This window comes from Rousettus aegyptiacus, unplaced genomic scaffold, assembly GCF_014176215.1.
Source record: "Rousettus aegyptiacus isolate mRouAeg1 unplaced genomic scaffold, mRouAeg1.p scaffold_m13_p_16, whole genome shotgun sequence".
NCBI lineage: Eukaryota > Metazoa > Chordata > Mammalia > Chiroptera > Pteropodidae > Rousettus > Rousettus aegyptiacus.
This window is the reverse complement of record NW_023416291.1, coordinates 41,734,145-41,749,072: the sequence shown is the minus strand read 5'-3', so window position 1 is coordinate 41,749,072 and position 14,928 is coordinate 41,734,145. Positions and strand designations below refer to the sequence as shown.

General features: G+C 57.2%; 2 protein-coding genes across 2 annotated transcripts in view; both read left to right on the top strand.

Annotated features, from left to right (window-relative positions):
• Positions 1 to 8,547, top strand: part of ELL (elongation factor for RNA polymerase II) — a 57,078-nt gene extending 48,531 nt beyond the window's left edge. The window contains exons 8-12 of the mRNA XM_016132350.2: positions 660 to 1,131; positions 4,402 to 4,468; positions 4,703 to 4,874; positions 5,843 to 5,887; positions 6,503 to 8,547. Coding sequence (XP_015987836.2) covers positions 660 to 1,131; positions 4,402 to 4,468; positions 4,703 to 4,874; positions 5,843 to 5,887; positions 6,503 to 6,619 — 873 coding nt within the window. The 3' untranslated portion in view covers positions 6,620 to 8,547. The remainder of the gene's footprint in view (positions 1 to 659; positions 1,132 to 4,401; positions 4,469 to 4,702; positions 4,875 to 5,842; positions 5,888 to 6,502) is intronic.
• An 835-nt stretch (positions 8,548 to 9,382) lies between these two features.
• ISYNA1 (inositol-3-phosphate synthase 1) lies at positions 9,383 to 14,845 on the top strand. The gene is made up of 11 exons (XM_016132352.2): positions 9,383 to 11,771; positions 11,872 to 12,000; positions 12,108 to 12,269; positions 12,547 to 12,679; positions 12,771 to 12,964; positions 13,192 to 13,341; positions 13,422 to 13,637; positions 13,747 to 13,911; positions 13,995 to 14,108; positions 14,182 to 14,399; positions 14,531 to 14,845. The coding sequence occupies exons 2-11, from the start codon at positions 11,881 to 11,883 to the stop codon at positions 14,730 to 14,732; spliced, it is 1,674 nt and encodes a 557-aa protein (XP_015987838.2). The 5' UTR covers positions 9,383 to 11,771; positions 11,872 to 11,880; the 3' UTR covers positions 14,733 to 14,845.
• The last annotated feature ends 83 nt before the right edge of the window (positions 14,846 to 14,928 follow it).

Below are 14,928 nucleotides of genomic sequence, written 5' to 3'. Positions count from 1 at the left end.
CCTCCTTGTAGAAAGGCTGGGTCCATATACACCTTGGTTTTGGGGCCTAATTTCACCCGTACTCCACTGTGGCTCCTTGGTCCTGGGCCTGCCGTCCACCATCTTTCTTTCTTTATCTGTTTCCCTGGGTCAGGGCCACCTGGTCCAATGCTGGGTCCCCTCCTATGGTCTGGCCTTGCCTCACATGCCTCAGTCTAATCATCTGTGAAAGGGGATAAGACCCAGACCATGTCATAGAGCTTCTGTGTGATCCAAGTAGTCACAGTTCTGGTGCGATGGGTTCCCAGTCTGTGGGGCTGCCAGGTGTCCCTCAGACTTGGCTCTGTCACCATCACCATCATCTGGGGTAGATACTAAGCACAGCAGTGTTTAAGACCAGTCCATGGAGATGGTTGAGGCGGTCCACTGATGACCTGGCTGCCCTTCCTTCTGCACAGTCCTTGGGGGAGGCACCAGGGGCCTGGTTGGCAGGACTGCAGGAGTCTCCAGTGTCCCCACTGTCCAGAGTAGGCCCTGAAGGTGGGGACTGGATTTCCTTTAGGCCTGGGCTGCCTGCCGGCTCAGCTCAGGTCTGCGTGTTACTTCTGAGCCACTCCCTAGGGGATACTAGCCACTCCAGATACAGTCTCCCATCTAAAATGGTCTCTTTTCCTTCACAGAAACGGCCTCAGCCTCCTGATTTCATCGACCCCTTGGTCAACAAGAAACCCCGGATATCGCACTTCACCCAGAGAGCTCAGCCCACAGTCAATGGGAAGCTGACTATGTCCCATGGCCGTGAGGCCCTACTGCCCACCCCAGGCCCACTGGTTGGCATGGACACTCACTTGCCCCCACGGCTGGAGCCCCCAAGGGCACACGACCCTCTGGCTGATGTCAGTAATGACCTGGGCCACAGTGGCCGGGACTGCGAGCACAGGGAAGTGGCCACCTCAGCCCCTGCCTCATGCCTGAGCCTTCCCCTGCTGACAGACTGTTCCCAGACTAGCAGGCCCCATGGCAGCTCGTCTCGGGGGAAGTCCAAGAAGTCCAAGAAGCACAAGGACAAGGAGAGGGCAGCTGGGGACAGGCATCAGGCCCGGCCACCAGACCTTGTGCCTGGCTCCCTTGGAGCCCCACCAGTTGCCCCAGGTAGGTGCCGAGAGGCAGGCCTGGGATGGACTGAGCAGGAGGGCGCTGTCAGCAGCTTGAGCACCAGCTCCACATCTCGCCAAGGGGGCTGCACTGCCCCACACTCCCCCATGTTGGTTCACCCTGTATATTCAGCCTCTCTGCACGCTGTTTTCTCACACGGGGTATCTATAAATGCCCGAACAGTCTCAGCGCTGGAGACTCCTGCAGTCCTGCATGCACCAGGCCAGCACCGGGAGCTAGGGACACAGGTCTGACCAAGATAAGACCTGCGGAGGGGCAATGCATGTGGAGAGGAACGAGTTCCAGGCACAGACTGAGAGGGGCAAGGTGGGGCCAGGGCCTATTGGACTCGGGCGGCTGTGGGGATGGCCTGGCAGGAGAGGAGCAGCACCTGTACTGCCATGGGCCTCTTGTGGCCTGAGGAGCCTGTGGGAAAAGGGTTTGGGAGGCTCTTCATAGAATAGTGGCGGTAAGCCCTGGAACGAGGTCATGCAGCAGGTGGAGGAGCTGCAAGCGGAGGGATCTGGGTCTCAGCAGCAGAATGTGGGGTGCAAGGCTAACCAGGGCTGGATACCAAGCAGGAAGACCTCTTCGGGGCCCAGGGACTCTGGAGGGGCATGTGAATAGGCTGGGCTGGTGGTGGGGCTGGAGTAGTTACCTCCAGAGCCTGGGCCATCCTGAGTTCACAGCCCCAGGCACTGGAGCTGAGCACCCCATGTGAACTTAATTTGATCAGCATATAGCAACAAAATCATGGCCCCACTTAGTCACATGCAAACCCAGGCTTGTCACCTGCCACTACTCTGATCATTTCCCCAGGCAGGGTCCTGAGCAAGGGGCATTCTTGGGAAGGCAGAGCTGCCTTCTCCTTAAGGCTTTTTAAGGAGCTACCCTCCAGAAAGGCTGTGCCAGCCCCTCCCTGTGGTTGGAGGGCAGGTCCTGTGGACACAGATGGATCAGTCCTCTGGGTTTCTCTCAGCCCTGCTGTTCCACTGGGCTTCCCAGCATCTGGCAGGCAGATTGAGAGAAGGTGGCCTGGTTGCTTGAGTTGCTTCTTTGATCCCATCTCGCCTCGGGAGGCAGGCCCTGAGCAGCCCGGTTGGGCAGCATGTTCTATCCCAAACAGTACAAGTGAGACCCCTTTTCCCCTGGCAGGGGCCTGGGAAAGTCGAACATGGGCCAGGAAGGTGCAGCCTAGGCTGGCCCCATGATGCATAGGGCTCACATTCTGCCTGATGCAAGTCTGCCTTGCCTGGCAGCTTGTCCCTAGTCCCCAAGCTGAGGTGAGCAAATGAGTTTTAGAATCAGGCATCATCAAAGAGGAGTAGACACCCCCGAGAAGAGGAAAAGCATGGCAGAGTTCCAAAATCTGTGTTTTAACCTACATTGCGAAGGCAGCTCAAATGATAACAATAGCAAACCTCCTCAGAGCCCACCCAGAGCCCTCCTCACCCTGTGCTGCTCTGCAGCTCTTTCTGGGATGTGAGCTATGCTCTGAGCATGCAGGCAAATATAAGTGGAAACCACTCACCGCCTTTAACAATGGCATAGTTCTCTGGCACAGGCCCCTCCTCCACACTCACTGGGGAAGCTTCCAGGCCAGCACCTGAGGAGGCTTCTTACATCTGTTTAACTCACACTTCTGCATGGCACTGTCTCCTAGTCTGACCTTGCTGTCCCAGCCCTCCCCAGTGATCACCTCTGACAGTGATAGGTGTGGTGGCCTCCACCTGTGGGACAGGTGGCTCTATTCAGCCAGCCCTAGTCCCATGGCTCCAACTGTTACCTCCCAAGGCCCCCCACCGCCAACCACCATCCTTATCATCCTATACTGCAGGCTACTCTTGAGTCGTGTGCTGCCCCTTCCCCCCACTCTTATTTAGGCTGTAAACTACTCCTGCGGCCTCAGGGTGCCTTCCTGGGCAGGCTGGCAAGCTTGGTCGGGGGTTTGGGCTCAGCTCAGGCCCACTGACCCCTATGAGCAGAGTGGGACAGCCCTTTGGGGCCTGCAGCATGAACTCAAAAATGCATCCCTATATCCCTTGCCCTTGAGAGGCACAGGAGAAGTATTGGGGCTATGAAGGGGACAGATGGGTGTTGGGGGAGAGGAGCAGCCATAGGGGGTATTGCCAGTGAGCCTGAGGCCCCATGGCAGGAAGCACTTGGCTGGTGCAGGGGAGGCCAAGTGGTGGCTGTACAGAGTGCTTTAGCAGGAGTGGGGGCCTCAGAGGTTTGTCACGGGCCAGACCCCAAAGGTGTCTTGAGTGCCAGGTTGATCTAACCCTGTGCTTCAAGAAAGAACATCTCAGGAGACCTGCCTTGTGCTAGGCATGTATCATGGGAGTGTGGACTAAACCCTTATATATTTGTCCAACAGGCTTTAGCCCAGGGAAACCACAACCTCATTAAAGACAACACACCCAGGTTTGGGAAGGGGTGTGCTCCATTCACTGGTAGGAACCCCCTAGTGCAGGGCAGCCTTACACCCAGTTGCTGCAACCTAAGTGTGAAATTAGAGAGGGCTTGGTAAACTGGTGATGGGCTAGGGGGCTATCCCTTTACTGAGGATATGCTGCAAAATGATAAAACCACTTCTGTGTGGGTAAAAGCCATCTGGAAGAAGTTGGGAGGGAGGAGTAGATAACACTAGTTTGTAGTTTTCAGTTGAGTATGATCTGGGCAGGCCTTGGCCCCATGTCCTTGAGCTTCACCACAAAGACAGCCTGGGATATGTCCCTTCGAGACTCCAGCCCAGCCCTGTTTTGGGGCTGCCCTACAGGTCCCAAAACCCCTTGACCAGTGAGACAAGCAGGAACAACAGGTTGAACTCAGACCACTAATTCCCATTAGCAGAGAGATTCTGGGAGGTGCAATGTTTCCCCTGGGCCATCTGTCTTTGTCCTTCAAGGCCAGAAGCCGAACACCAGAAGGACTTGGTTAGATGGGGTCACTTCAGTGTAGTGGCCTTTTATGTACAGTCAGCAGAAGCAGCAAAGCCTCTGGACAGGTCAAGCTCTGGTTGGATTGCTCAGGCTTTGGCTCTGAGATGGACCTATCCTTTCAGCTACCTGCTGAACACATGCCTGTGGCGCTATCTGGGTACTTAGCATTTAAGGAGCTGTTGTTCAGGGACATAACGCACACATCACAGAAAGGCCTCGGTTCCCCCTGGATCCAGCGGGGCCCCTGGGTGGTGCTGGTATGTGTCTCTGTGTCCTTCAGACAACCAAGTGTGAATCTTTTGCAGATCTCTTTTATTCTTTGCAGGTTTAAACGGGACCTGCAACAGCTCAAGCATCCCCACATCAACCTCAGACACGCCCGACTACTTACTGTGAGTACTGACTTGAGGCCCCTCCTCTCCCATGGCCTTACCCCTGCTGCCCTGTCCCCATCCTGCACTCAGCAGCAGCAGTACTGAGTCAAGTCCCTGTGAGCCAGTTGCAAACACTCATGGCAGGAACCTACTTGGGTCAGGCCCTCCCTAGGTGGGATCAACCATGTAGCCATGGGCACTCCAGCCTCCATAGTGGCCCCTGAGCTCTGCTGGCCTCTCTCCTGTTTCCAGAAAATATGCCACCATCTCCTCCTCGGAGCAGCGTCAGAGCTACAAGAATGATTTCAATGCCGAATACAGCGAGTACCGTGACCTACACGCCCGCATTGAGCAGATCACACGGCGCTTCACTCAACTGGACGCCCAACTCCGGCAACTCTCCCAGGGCTCTGAGGAGTATGAGGTAGGGCCCCCTGCTCACACCTCACCATGAAGGAGACAAGTTTGTTTCTCACAGTCCAAGCCTAGCCTCTGTTCTCCCTGGTGAGGAGGGGCTGCTCTAATATTTCACCCCCTAGTAGCCTGACAGGTAGCCACCCCTTGTTGGTACCCTGCTACTCATATCACAGGACACCTCAGCCCGTGGCCAGGAGGGACAGGGCCAGGACACACTGTGTCCATGGCCCAGCTGTGCTTTCAGAGGCACAGCGGGAGGTGAGAGGGGATGGGGAGTTCTGTGGAATCTCCACCCATACTAGGAGTCCCTTGTCCTCTGGCCTACAGCACATGGGCTCCCTAGGTCCCCATATAGGACCATGTAGGAGGGCCTTGGTCACCAGCCCTGGGACACCAGCCTCCCTCTTGATCCACCTTTCAGCTGATCACCAGACTGCAGGGCCAGACCTAATTAATAAGAGGTCAGAGTCTATCTCCTTGGCAGAGGCTACTTTGGTTTCCAGAGGAGATAGACTGTGATTGGAAGAGCAATGAGGGTTCTGAGGGTCTGAGACACACAAGCCCTTAGGACATCCCCATCCTCCCTCCTCCCCGCCAGCATGTAGACATGCCCCAGCCTCCCCCTGCACTCCCAGGTGGTCAGGGACCTCTATACATAGCCTTGAACAGTGGACAGTGAACAGCGGCCAACTGAGGTATAAGGGAATGAGGCCATGTGCGTGCTTTTTGCCCCCTCCCACTACTGACTTGTCCTTGAGGCTGGGCCCCTGCACCTTGCCCCCTAGTCTAGCTTCCTTCCCACAGTCTGCTGCCCTTCCTCTGTACTTTGGTTAGCTCCCTGCAGGGCCACACAGAGGCTATTGTCCCCAGGTATGTGGCGATCCACAGGTCACAGGTTATTGGAGAGCACCTTGCTTCATTGGAGCTTCTCATAAGTGAGGGTATTGTTTTCTTTTTTTTGTTGTTTTCTTTCAGACTACTCGTGGACAGATTTTACAGGAATATCGCAAAATCAAAAAGGTAAGTCTCAACCCAGCTGTGGAGTGGTGGGGAGTGGCCCCTCTCTGGACACCCTAGCACCCCTCAGCTGTCCCACTACTTGGTGGTGCAGCCCCCAAAGTCAAGTTGAGGAAATGAAGTTCCCACCCTTAGCTGCTAGTCTGGGAGGGATACCCAGCCTCATGGGCTCTAAGCCCTGTCCTTGGGGTACCTGAAAGTCTCCTATGAAGTGGCTCCTGGCTAATGTCCAGTCAAGGCAATGTTAGCTCTCATTCCTAAAGGCTACTAGCTATGGGTTCACCATATGTGTGCCTTGCATGCCAAGTGGTTCCCTGTCATCTAGGCCCTAGACCATCCTGGAGGCTTCATGCCAATCTCACATCTGACCCTTTCCCTGGTCACAACCTCATTTCTCAGGGCAGGGCCTGCGGCTTGGGAATGATGCCAGCCTAGGACTCTGGCCCAAGACAGAGAAGTGGTACTAGTCATTGCCTGGTGGGCACTGGCCTGCAGGCAAGGTTGGCGGGAGCATGAGGCAACCAGTAGGCTAGCATCTCCACGTAGGTCAGTGCCCATTCCAGCCATGCTCCATACCAGTGGCTGCAGAATGTAGCTCACCCCACCACTCTGTTGCAGACCAACACCAACTACAGCCAGGAGAAGCACCGCTGTGAGTACCTGCACAGCAAGCTGGCCCACATCAAGAGGCTCATCGCTGAATATGACCAGCGGCAGCTGCAGGCTTGGCCCTAGCCCCAGGCCGAAGGGCAGGAGGTCCCCATCCCTGGACTGACCCTTCTGGATGGTGGGAAAGCTGGGGGCGGGGGGAGCTGAAAACGGGAGAAAGATTTATTTAACAAAATAAACACGAAGAAGACACGTTCATCTGAGCCAGCAGATGAACCAGCAATGCCGGCTTTCAGGGGACCCCCTGTAGATGGGGCACCCATAGGTCACAGATCCAGGCAGGACGTTCTACTCCCCAGCCCCCATACCTCCTGAGCAGCCCCTGCCCAGGACAGGCTCCCCAGGAAGCCCAGCTCCTCGCCAACCACAGTCTGAGGGGCTTCAGCTTCCTCTCGTCAGAACACTTGGCCGGCCTGCCTGCTTTTTCTAGTTTTATACAAAGACAGCCACTTTTAGCTACTGCTCATGAGACTTGAGTCTATTTTTATATGACAGAGAAAGCATCTTTTTTCTAAACCTGTGCCTCCCCTCCTTAGATGCCCAGGGTCTAGACGCTGCCCTGTGTCCTTTCTGCAGTATTACAGATGCCATTGGGAAGTTTGGGTGGGAGACCAGCCATGGTCACATCTCCCTTGCTGGGCTCTGGCCAGGTGCCCAGCTAGGCCATCCAGGTCCTCCAGGCCCAAGCAAGGGTGGGCTCTCTCTAAGGGGGTATGCAGGGCAGCTCAACCCCCTAGGTCTATTTCAAGAACTCCAGCTGGCCCCCAGAGCAGCTGCTGGAGCCCCCGGGCCTACCCACTATTTCAGGCTCTCAGCTGTTAGGGACACTGGGGTTCTCTGTGCTACAAGCTCACTCTGCAGCAACAGTGCTGGACTTTATTCCATGGTCTCAATTTCCCCTTTGCTGCTGCTTTTCATGTCGTACTGTTGAGACCTCGCTCCACCCTCAGTCCTCTTGTGGGTTCTGGGGTTGTCTTAGAGCCACCTTGGGGATTGCATTCAGGGAGGGGCTGGGGATTGGTGGAGTCAAGAGGCTCCCCAAGAGCGAGCTCAGAAAAGGCACCCAGTCCACCTGCTCTGGGGGCGTGGGCTGCATGGATATCCCAATTGCTGCTTAGTTGCCGTGCCTAGTATAGTGTCCCCCAGAGTGTCGGGGGCTATGTGTGTGTGTCTGTGTGTGTGCATTTGTGTATGTGTCCATGTGTGTCCCTGCCAGGGTGTGGTGGGGTCTGAGGTGGGTGCTCAGATTCAAGGCCACATTCAGTGGGGTGGGGGGTGACTGTGAGCCGCAGCCCCACAGGGAGAGCGGCAATGCCCAGAGACATTTCTGTGTGTCTGAGCCATGGGGTATCTCCTGATGGCTTCCCAAAGATCAGGCCCCTCATGAATGCCTGCACTGTCCCCACCCTCCAGTCTCTTCCATGAGCCCCTAGGTGCCCGGGCACCAAGGAAGCTCATCCCTCGTGTTTCACTAGCAGTTGTGTTATTTCTCATTTGGGACAGAGTGGGCAAGGGCTGAACAGCCCCTGGGCCCCGAGTCGTGCAGACAACTGTGCACATGAGCAGGCAGACCGGTGACATAGGATCATTTAAGGAGCCCCCGGCCCTCTGCCCTGGGAACCAGTTCAAGGCACTCTCAGTTGAATTTCCTTTTTTTTTTTTTTTCTTCTTCTCCTTTTAAGGAATTATGAAGCTAAGAAAAGTTTTGTGCTTTGGGGGTTGATGGACAAAAGTTCTAGCTGATTAAATATGGTCTTAACTTATTGATACTGTTTTTTTTTTTTTCTTTTTAATATTGTACTGTGGAGAAAAACTTTTTTGAGCCATGGAGTTGGTGTTTACAAGAACTTTTCACTTTTGCCAAAATGTTACAGTTGAAAGGCATCCACGTCTTCAGTTTCCTAATATTTTCTTAAAAGATCTAGTGTCCTTTTTGTACACTAAACAGATAAATGCTGATTTTTTTCAACCTACAATAAATTTCACTGAACCGATCCAGCGGCCCTGGCTGCGAGGGTGCATGTGTGTCTGTCATAGCCCAGGGGCCCTGGTCCTGTGTCAGGGTGGGCCAAGGTCAGTCCAGGGTGATGAGCAGAGGCTGGGACCTGGCAGAGAAGGCATCCTGACAAAGCCGTCGCTCAGGAATGAGGCTGGTAGGTGGAAGCTGACCTGACTGAGGTGGTGGGTCCTGCAGGTGCCAGGGAAGAAGGCCAAGACTGCCTGGTCACAGGTAGGAATAAGCAGAGACTGGGGAGGCGGGGGCCATGGGGAGCCACAGTGGGTGTGTGAACAGGGCCGTGTACCCTCCTACTGTAGTATGGATGGAGTGGGCTGAGACAAGCAGTGGTGTCCCCACATTTCTAGCAGCACCACTTGGGGTGAGGGAAGTGCCCTTATTTTGAGAAATGAGCTGTGATTAATGAAAACAGTAATTTTATTGTTCTTTCCTTCTAGGCCAGCACGCTGGGGCATCCCCTGTGCCTCTGATGGGGAAGGGGACGCTGAGACCCAGTGGAACTCCACAGGCCTAGGATGCCAGTGGGGATGGCCGTCCTTGTGTTCCAAGTGAGGAGCTGCAGGCAGAGGGCCTGGCCTCCAAGGACAGGATGGGGGGGTGGGCATTTATTTGGGGAAGGAAAAACAGATAAAGACTAAGACTAGGATTAACAGAGTCCAGGGGTCAGGGCTGTGGGCCTCAGCCTCCCTGGCGGCCCCCAGGCCGGCGGCCTTGGCCTGAGTTCTAAGGCAGCCTAGGAATCCAAGGGAAGTGGGATGTGAGGTCACACAGGCCTGGCAGGGCAGAATGTACCCCCCCTCCCCCCGCCCCAATCCCTGCTGGCCTGGCCACATCGTTTTTCCAGGGGATAACATCACTCTCCCTACACCCCAGGGCCCAGGCTGACACCTGCCTCCTGTCATGCCTCAGCCTCGCCTGCCCCCCTCCACCAGCCTTGCTTGCAACCCCCTACACTGTTTGGTGCCACCCTGGTCATCACCTTTTTAGTGCAGGCAAGCAGCTACAGGCAGTTCTCTGACCATCCTTCCTGAGAAGAAGCCATGAGTCCAGCTCCCTGGGGCCCTTAAAGGATCTTCTCCTTTCTCATGACCTACACTCTGACCAAGGGGCTTGGGGCTACCACTTGCTGGATAATGTCCTTGATTTTCCTCCCACCAATACCCAGATCCCACAGCCCCTCCTGTGTAGCCAGCTTCCCTGGGCACTGGCACTCAGCAGTAAATAAGACCATTCTGCCCTGGCTCTTAGAAGCCTGCAGTCCGGTGGGGACAGTGGTCTCCAGTTACCAGCTGCCCCAAACACACTCACCCCGTATTGCACATTCCCTGCAGTCGCTTTACATCGCCAACTGACTGCTAGGAATAATCCTTCGCAGCTGTCCGCAGCACTGCCCTTCCATGGAGCCTACCTAGCCCACCATCCTCCTGCTGGCATCTCCCACACACTGCCCTGGGAATGCTGGGGTTCTCCAGGGCTGCATCTTGGGGCCTTTATCCTCTCTCTGCACACATTCCCGTGATGTCACATGTGGCCTGGAGGTGCCAAGCTCCTTCTATGATCCTCTGATCCAACACCAAATAAGACATCCAACAGTTTAGTTCCCAGTGCTGGCATCACCCCCCACAGGTTAAGCTGCTCTGTCCTACAAGACTGCCCCTCACTTCAGATACCAGCCACAAGTCCCCAAAGTCAACCATATTTCTGAACAACTGGCTATAAATTGGGGGTTCTAATGACCCCCTCTTAAGTTTGGTAATTTTCTGGAATGGCTCACGATGCTCAGGAAAATACTTCTACAGCCAAAGGGAGGAGGTGCAGAGGGCAGAGTGGTGACTGGCACAGGGCTTCCATACCCCCTTCCATGTGTGCCACCCTCCTAGCACCTCATGTGTTCACACATATCCCATTGTTTTAGGGGTTTTTATGGAGGTTCTATTCCATAGGTATGATTGAGTAAATCACTGGTCTTGGTGTTGAAACTCAGTCTCTACCCAGGTACTAGGACAAAACCCAAATACTTACACCATATTCCCTGTCCCCAGCCCTTAGGATCTGCCCTCGTTCCTTATACCACCTCCCCTCCCCAGCTGCCTTTTTATCTGCTCCTGAACCCACTCCCCCAGATAAGAGATGTCTTTAGACCCCCTTCCAGCAGCCACCTCCTCCAGAATGCCCTCCCTGAGTTTCCTCTAGCTGAGTGTGCCCCAGTCCACTACCAACTCCCCCACACTGGGGCCCCATGACAGCAAAGCCTGGGGCCAGTCTTGGAGCAACCCTCCCCCCCGCCCCCACCACCACACACACACACACCAAGCCTAGGCCCTGACCATGTTTCCTGCGAAAGTTCCCAATGATCCACCTTTTGGGCCCACGCCAGTGGTGGAAATTTTCCAGCCAGAGGAGGCTGCTTGTTTTGGAAAGTTCCTGGGCGAACCACCCCCGCCCTCTGAGTTCCCACGCTCCCTTATCACTGGGTGATAGCAGGGAGCAGGGCTGTGCAGGCCTAGCTTCTCTAGATGGCTGCCTGGGCCTTGCCCATCCCCTCCTCTCCCCTCACCACTTAACATCCTCCCTCACCTGGCTCTTCAAGCCATCTTGCTACAGAAAACGGAGCCCTCCTAGGACCCCCGCCATGTGAGCCCTGTCAGAAGGAGGTCAGAATGCCTGGTGGGTGCTAGAAGTGAGATGGAGAAGGAGTTTGGGCTGGAGGAGCATCTGACTTTGGGGTGCTAGTCCTAGCTCAGTCCTCTGACTGGTTTCCTCTGCAGTATTTCAGCACAAGAGACCTACCATTGTAGGCCCAGGCACCCTGCTTAATTTTACTTCCTGCCTCGTGTCTGGAGCCTGACACTTTCAGCCTTACTGCCTTCTTTTGCGAAAGGGGGATAAGAGGCCACGCGCCTTAACGGGCTGTGGTGCGAAGTGAATCCACGCGCTCCGTGCCCCGTCCGGGGTCTAGGCCACGTGTATGCCAGGGTGCGCTTGGCGAGGCAGGCACGCGATAGCCCGTGGATCCCGCGCTGAACGGCCTCGAACCCGAGTCCAAGGGCGGTGCACCACTCCTCCGGATCCCCTCCCCCCAGCGCAAGCAGAGCAGGAGGCGGAGCAAGGGCGGGGCCGTGGCTCTTTTCTCCGGAGTTCCGGCGCCCGGAGCTATAGCAGCTCGCCTGTCCGAACCGACTCCGCGCTGACTCTGCGCTGGTAAGTGGGGCCCCGGGCGCGGTGGGGGTCCGAGAAACGGAAGTCGGCTCGGCCCGGCTCCTCTCGTGTCCCCGCTGACCTGCCAACCCCACGCCCCCAGCTCGCCGCGATGGAGACTGCAACCAAGTTTGTGGTCGAGAGTCCAGATGTGGTCTACGGCCCCGAGGCCATCGAGGCACAATATGAGTACCGGACGACAAGCGTCAGCCGTGAGGGGGGTGTCCTGAAGGTGGGCAAGAGACCAGGGGGTCGAGGGTTGGGGGACCCAGGGAGCTAGGAGGGGATGGGATTGCCCAACGTCTGCGGCCCCAGGCTCACCGCGCTGCCCGCCCCCAGGTGCTACCCACGTCCACGCGTTTCACCTTCCGGACCGCCCGGCAGGTGCCCCGGCTTGGGGTCATGCTCGTCGGCTGGGGCGGCAACAACGGCTCCACGCTTACTGCTGCGGTGCTGGCCAACCGGCTGCGCCTGTCCTGGCCCACGCGCACCGGTCGCAAGGTGGGGGGGGTCGGGCGGAGCACTGAGAAGCTAGGGCTCTGCTGGAGTCCATACAGGAGGGGGCGGGGCCTGCAAGGTCGGGTCCTCAGGGAGCGGTTTCCACGGGGGTGGAGCCTAAGGTGGGGCAAGCTCCCGGAAGGGACCTCAGGCTGGGAAGTGGCTTCAGCCCTGGCTTGCAACTAGGAACTTGGAGCTTGGAGCTGAGGCCCCCAACAGCGGGGCGGGGCCCTACCACTCCACGATCACCCTCATTGTCACTCTTCCCCAACACCCCCAGGAAGCCAACTACTACGGCTCACTGACCCAAGCGGGCACCGTTAGCCTGGGCCTGGACACTGAGGGCCAGGAGGTGTTCGTGCCCTTCCACACGCTGCTGCCCATGGTATCCCCCGACGACCTCGTGTTCGACGGTGGGCGGAGCCCTGGACCCAGAATGGGGTGGGAGGCGGTCCCTGGAGGGGACAGCTGCTGGATGGGGCTGAGCCTGAGGGTCTACCCCAGGCTGGGACATATCGTCACTGAACCTGGCTGAGGCGATGCGGCGCGCGCAGGTGCTGGATTGGGGGCTGCAGGAGCAGCTGTGGCCTCACATGGAGGCCCTGCGCCCGCGGCCCTCTGTCTACATCCCAGAGTTCATCGCAGCTAACCAGAGCACGCGTGCTGACAACCTCATTCCTGGCACGCGCGCGCAGCAGGTGTGGCGTGCCCCCTCCCCCGGCCCCCCCTTTGTAATTTTCACCTAGCACTATTCCCACTGCCGTTTGCCCCTCCCCCTGCCACCTGTTCCCCATATGCCCCAGCGTTGTTCCCTTTTTGTCCCCATACTCCCATCCTGAGGGAGAGCTGAGTAGCCCAGGCCTCCACAGGTCAGGGTGCTTGTACAACCTCCCACCACCCCACCACCCCGCCTCCCCTCCCCTAGCTGGAGCAGATTCGCAAGGACATCTGCGACTTCCGGTCCCGTGCGGGGCTGGACAAAATCATTGTGTTATGGACGGCAAACACGGAGCGCTTCTGCGAACTGGTTCCAGGCCTCAATGACACCGCTGAGAACCTGCTGCGTACTATCCAGGTGGGTGTGCTCCGAGGTAGAGCAGGGTCAGGGCCAGCCCCAAAGGAACTCCTCTGCTTACTGCCCGCCTGTGTCCACAGCTGGGCCTGGAGGTGTCGCCCTCCACGCTCTTCGCTGTGGCCAGCATCTTGGAGGGCTGCGCCTTCCTCAATGGGTCGCCGCAGAACACCCTGGTACCGGGAGTGCTTGAGCTTGCTTGGCAGCGCCGAGTCTTTGTGGGCGGAGACGATTTCAAGTCAGGTCAGACCAAGGTCAAGTCAGTGCTTGTAGACTTCCTTATCAGCTCTGGCCTAAAGGTGCGTGGGCCTGGGGGGGTATGTGGCACAGGGTGGGGTGGGGGGTTGAACCCTAGCCTGGCTTGTGTTGTGGGGCCTGCAGCATCCGTGAGGCCCCATGTTCCCGCAGACCATGTCCATTGTGAGCTACAACCACCTGGGCAACAATGATGGGCGGAACTTGTCAGCGCCACCACAGTTCCGCTCCAAGGAAGTGTCCAAGAGCAGCGTGGTGGACGACATGGTGCAGAGCAACCCGGTGCTTTATGCACCCGGCGAGGAGCCAGACCACTGTGTGCGTGGGGCACAGGAACAGGGATCCAGGGAGGGGGCAACCTGCAGAGGAGGGCAGACTCATGTGACTGTGCCATCCCCTAGGTGGTCATCAAGTATGTGCCGTATGTGGGTGACAGCAAGCGTGCGCTTGATGAGTACACGTCGGAGCTGATGCTGGGCGGCACTAACACGCTGGTGTTGCACAACACCTGCGAGGTGTGGGGCGCTGGGGGCAGGGGTGGGGCTCCCCCTTTCTGTCCCACGGTCGCCTGACCTGCTGGCCCTACAGGACTCACTCCTGGCTGCACCCATCATGCTGGACCTGGCGCTGCTGACCGAGTTGTGCCAGCGCGTGAGTTTCTGCACCGATGCCGACCCAGAGCCACAGGGCTTCCATCCTGTGCTATCACTGCTCGGCTTCCTCTTCAAGGCTCCACTTGTGCCACCAGGCAGTCCAGTAGTCAATGCGCTCTTCCGCCAGCGCAGCTGCATTGAGAACATCCTCAGGTGTGCCCCCCCAGAGGTCCCTACCCCTTGGTCTTATGCCCACTCACGGGGGCTGTGCATGGGGCTTAGGAATTGGCTGCCAGGGCACTAGCCATGGGGTCTTTCCCTGAGCCCTGACCTGTCCCCCCCAGGGCCTGTTTGGGTCTTCCGCCACAGAACCACATGTTTCTGGAGCACAAGATGGAGCGCCCAGGGCTCAACTGGGTTGGGCAGGTGACTCCTGCTTGCCCTGTGTCTTGCAAGAAACAACCAGCGCCAGCAGCCCCAAACGGCTATACCAGTGACACCAATGGGCACTCGCAGGCTGAGGCACCCCTGACGCCCACCACCTGAGGTGGTAGCCACACTGGCTGCCTACAACTCCTGCCCCCATTATCCCTCAGGACCCACCCACTCTTCCAGACCCCTACCCTCAGACAATAAAGCCATCGCCACTGTTAGGCATACCTGTGGGTTCTTCATGCCTTTTACCTAACCCTAACCACCCCGTAGTTTTTCACCTGGTAGACTTACCTACCCTTTAAAACTT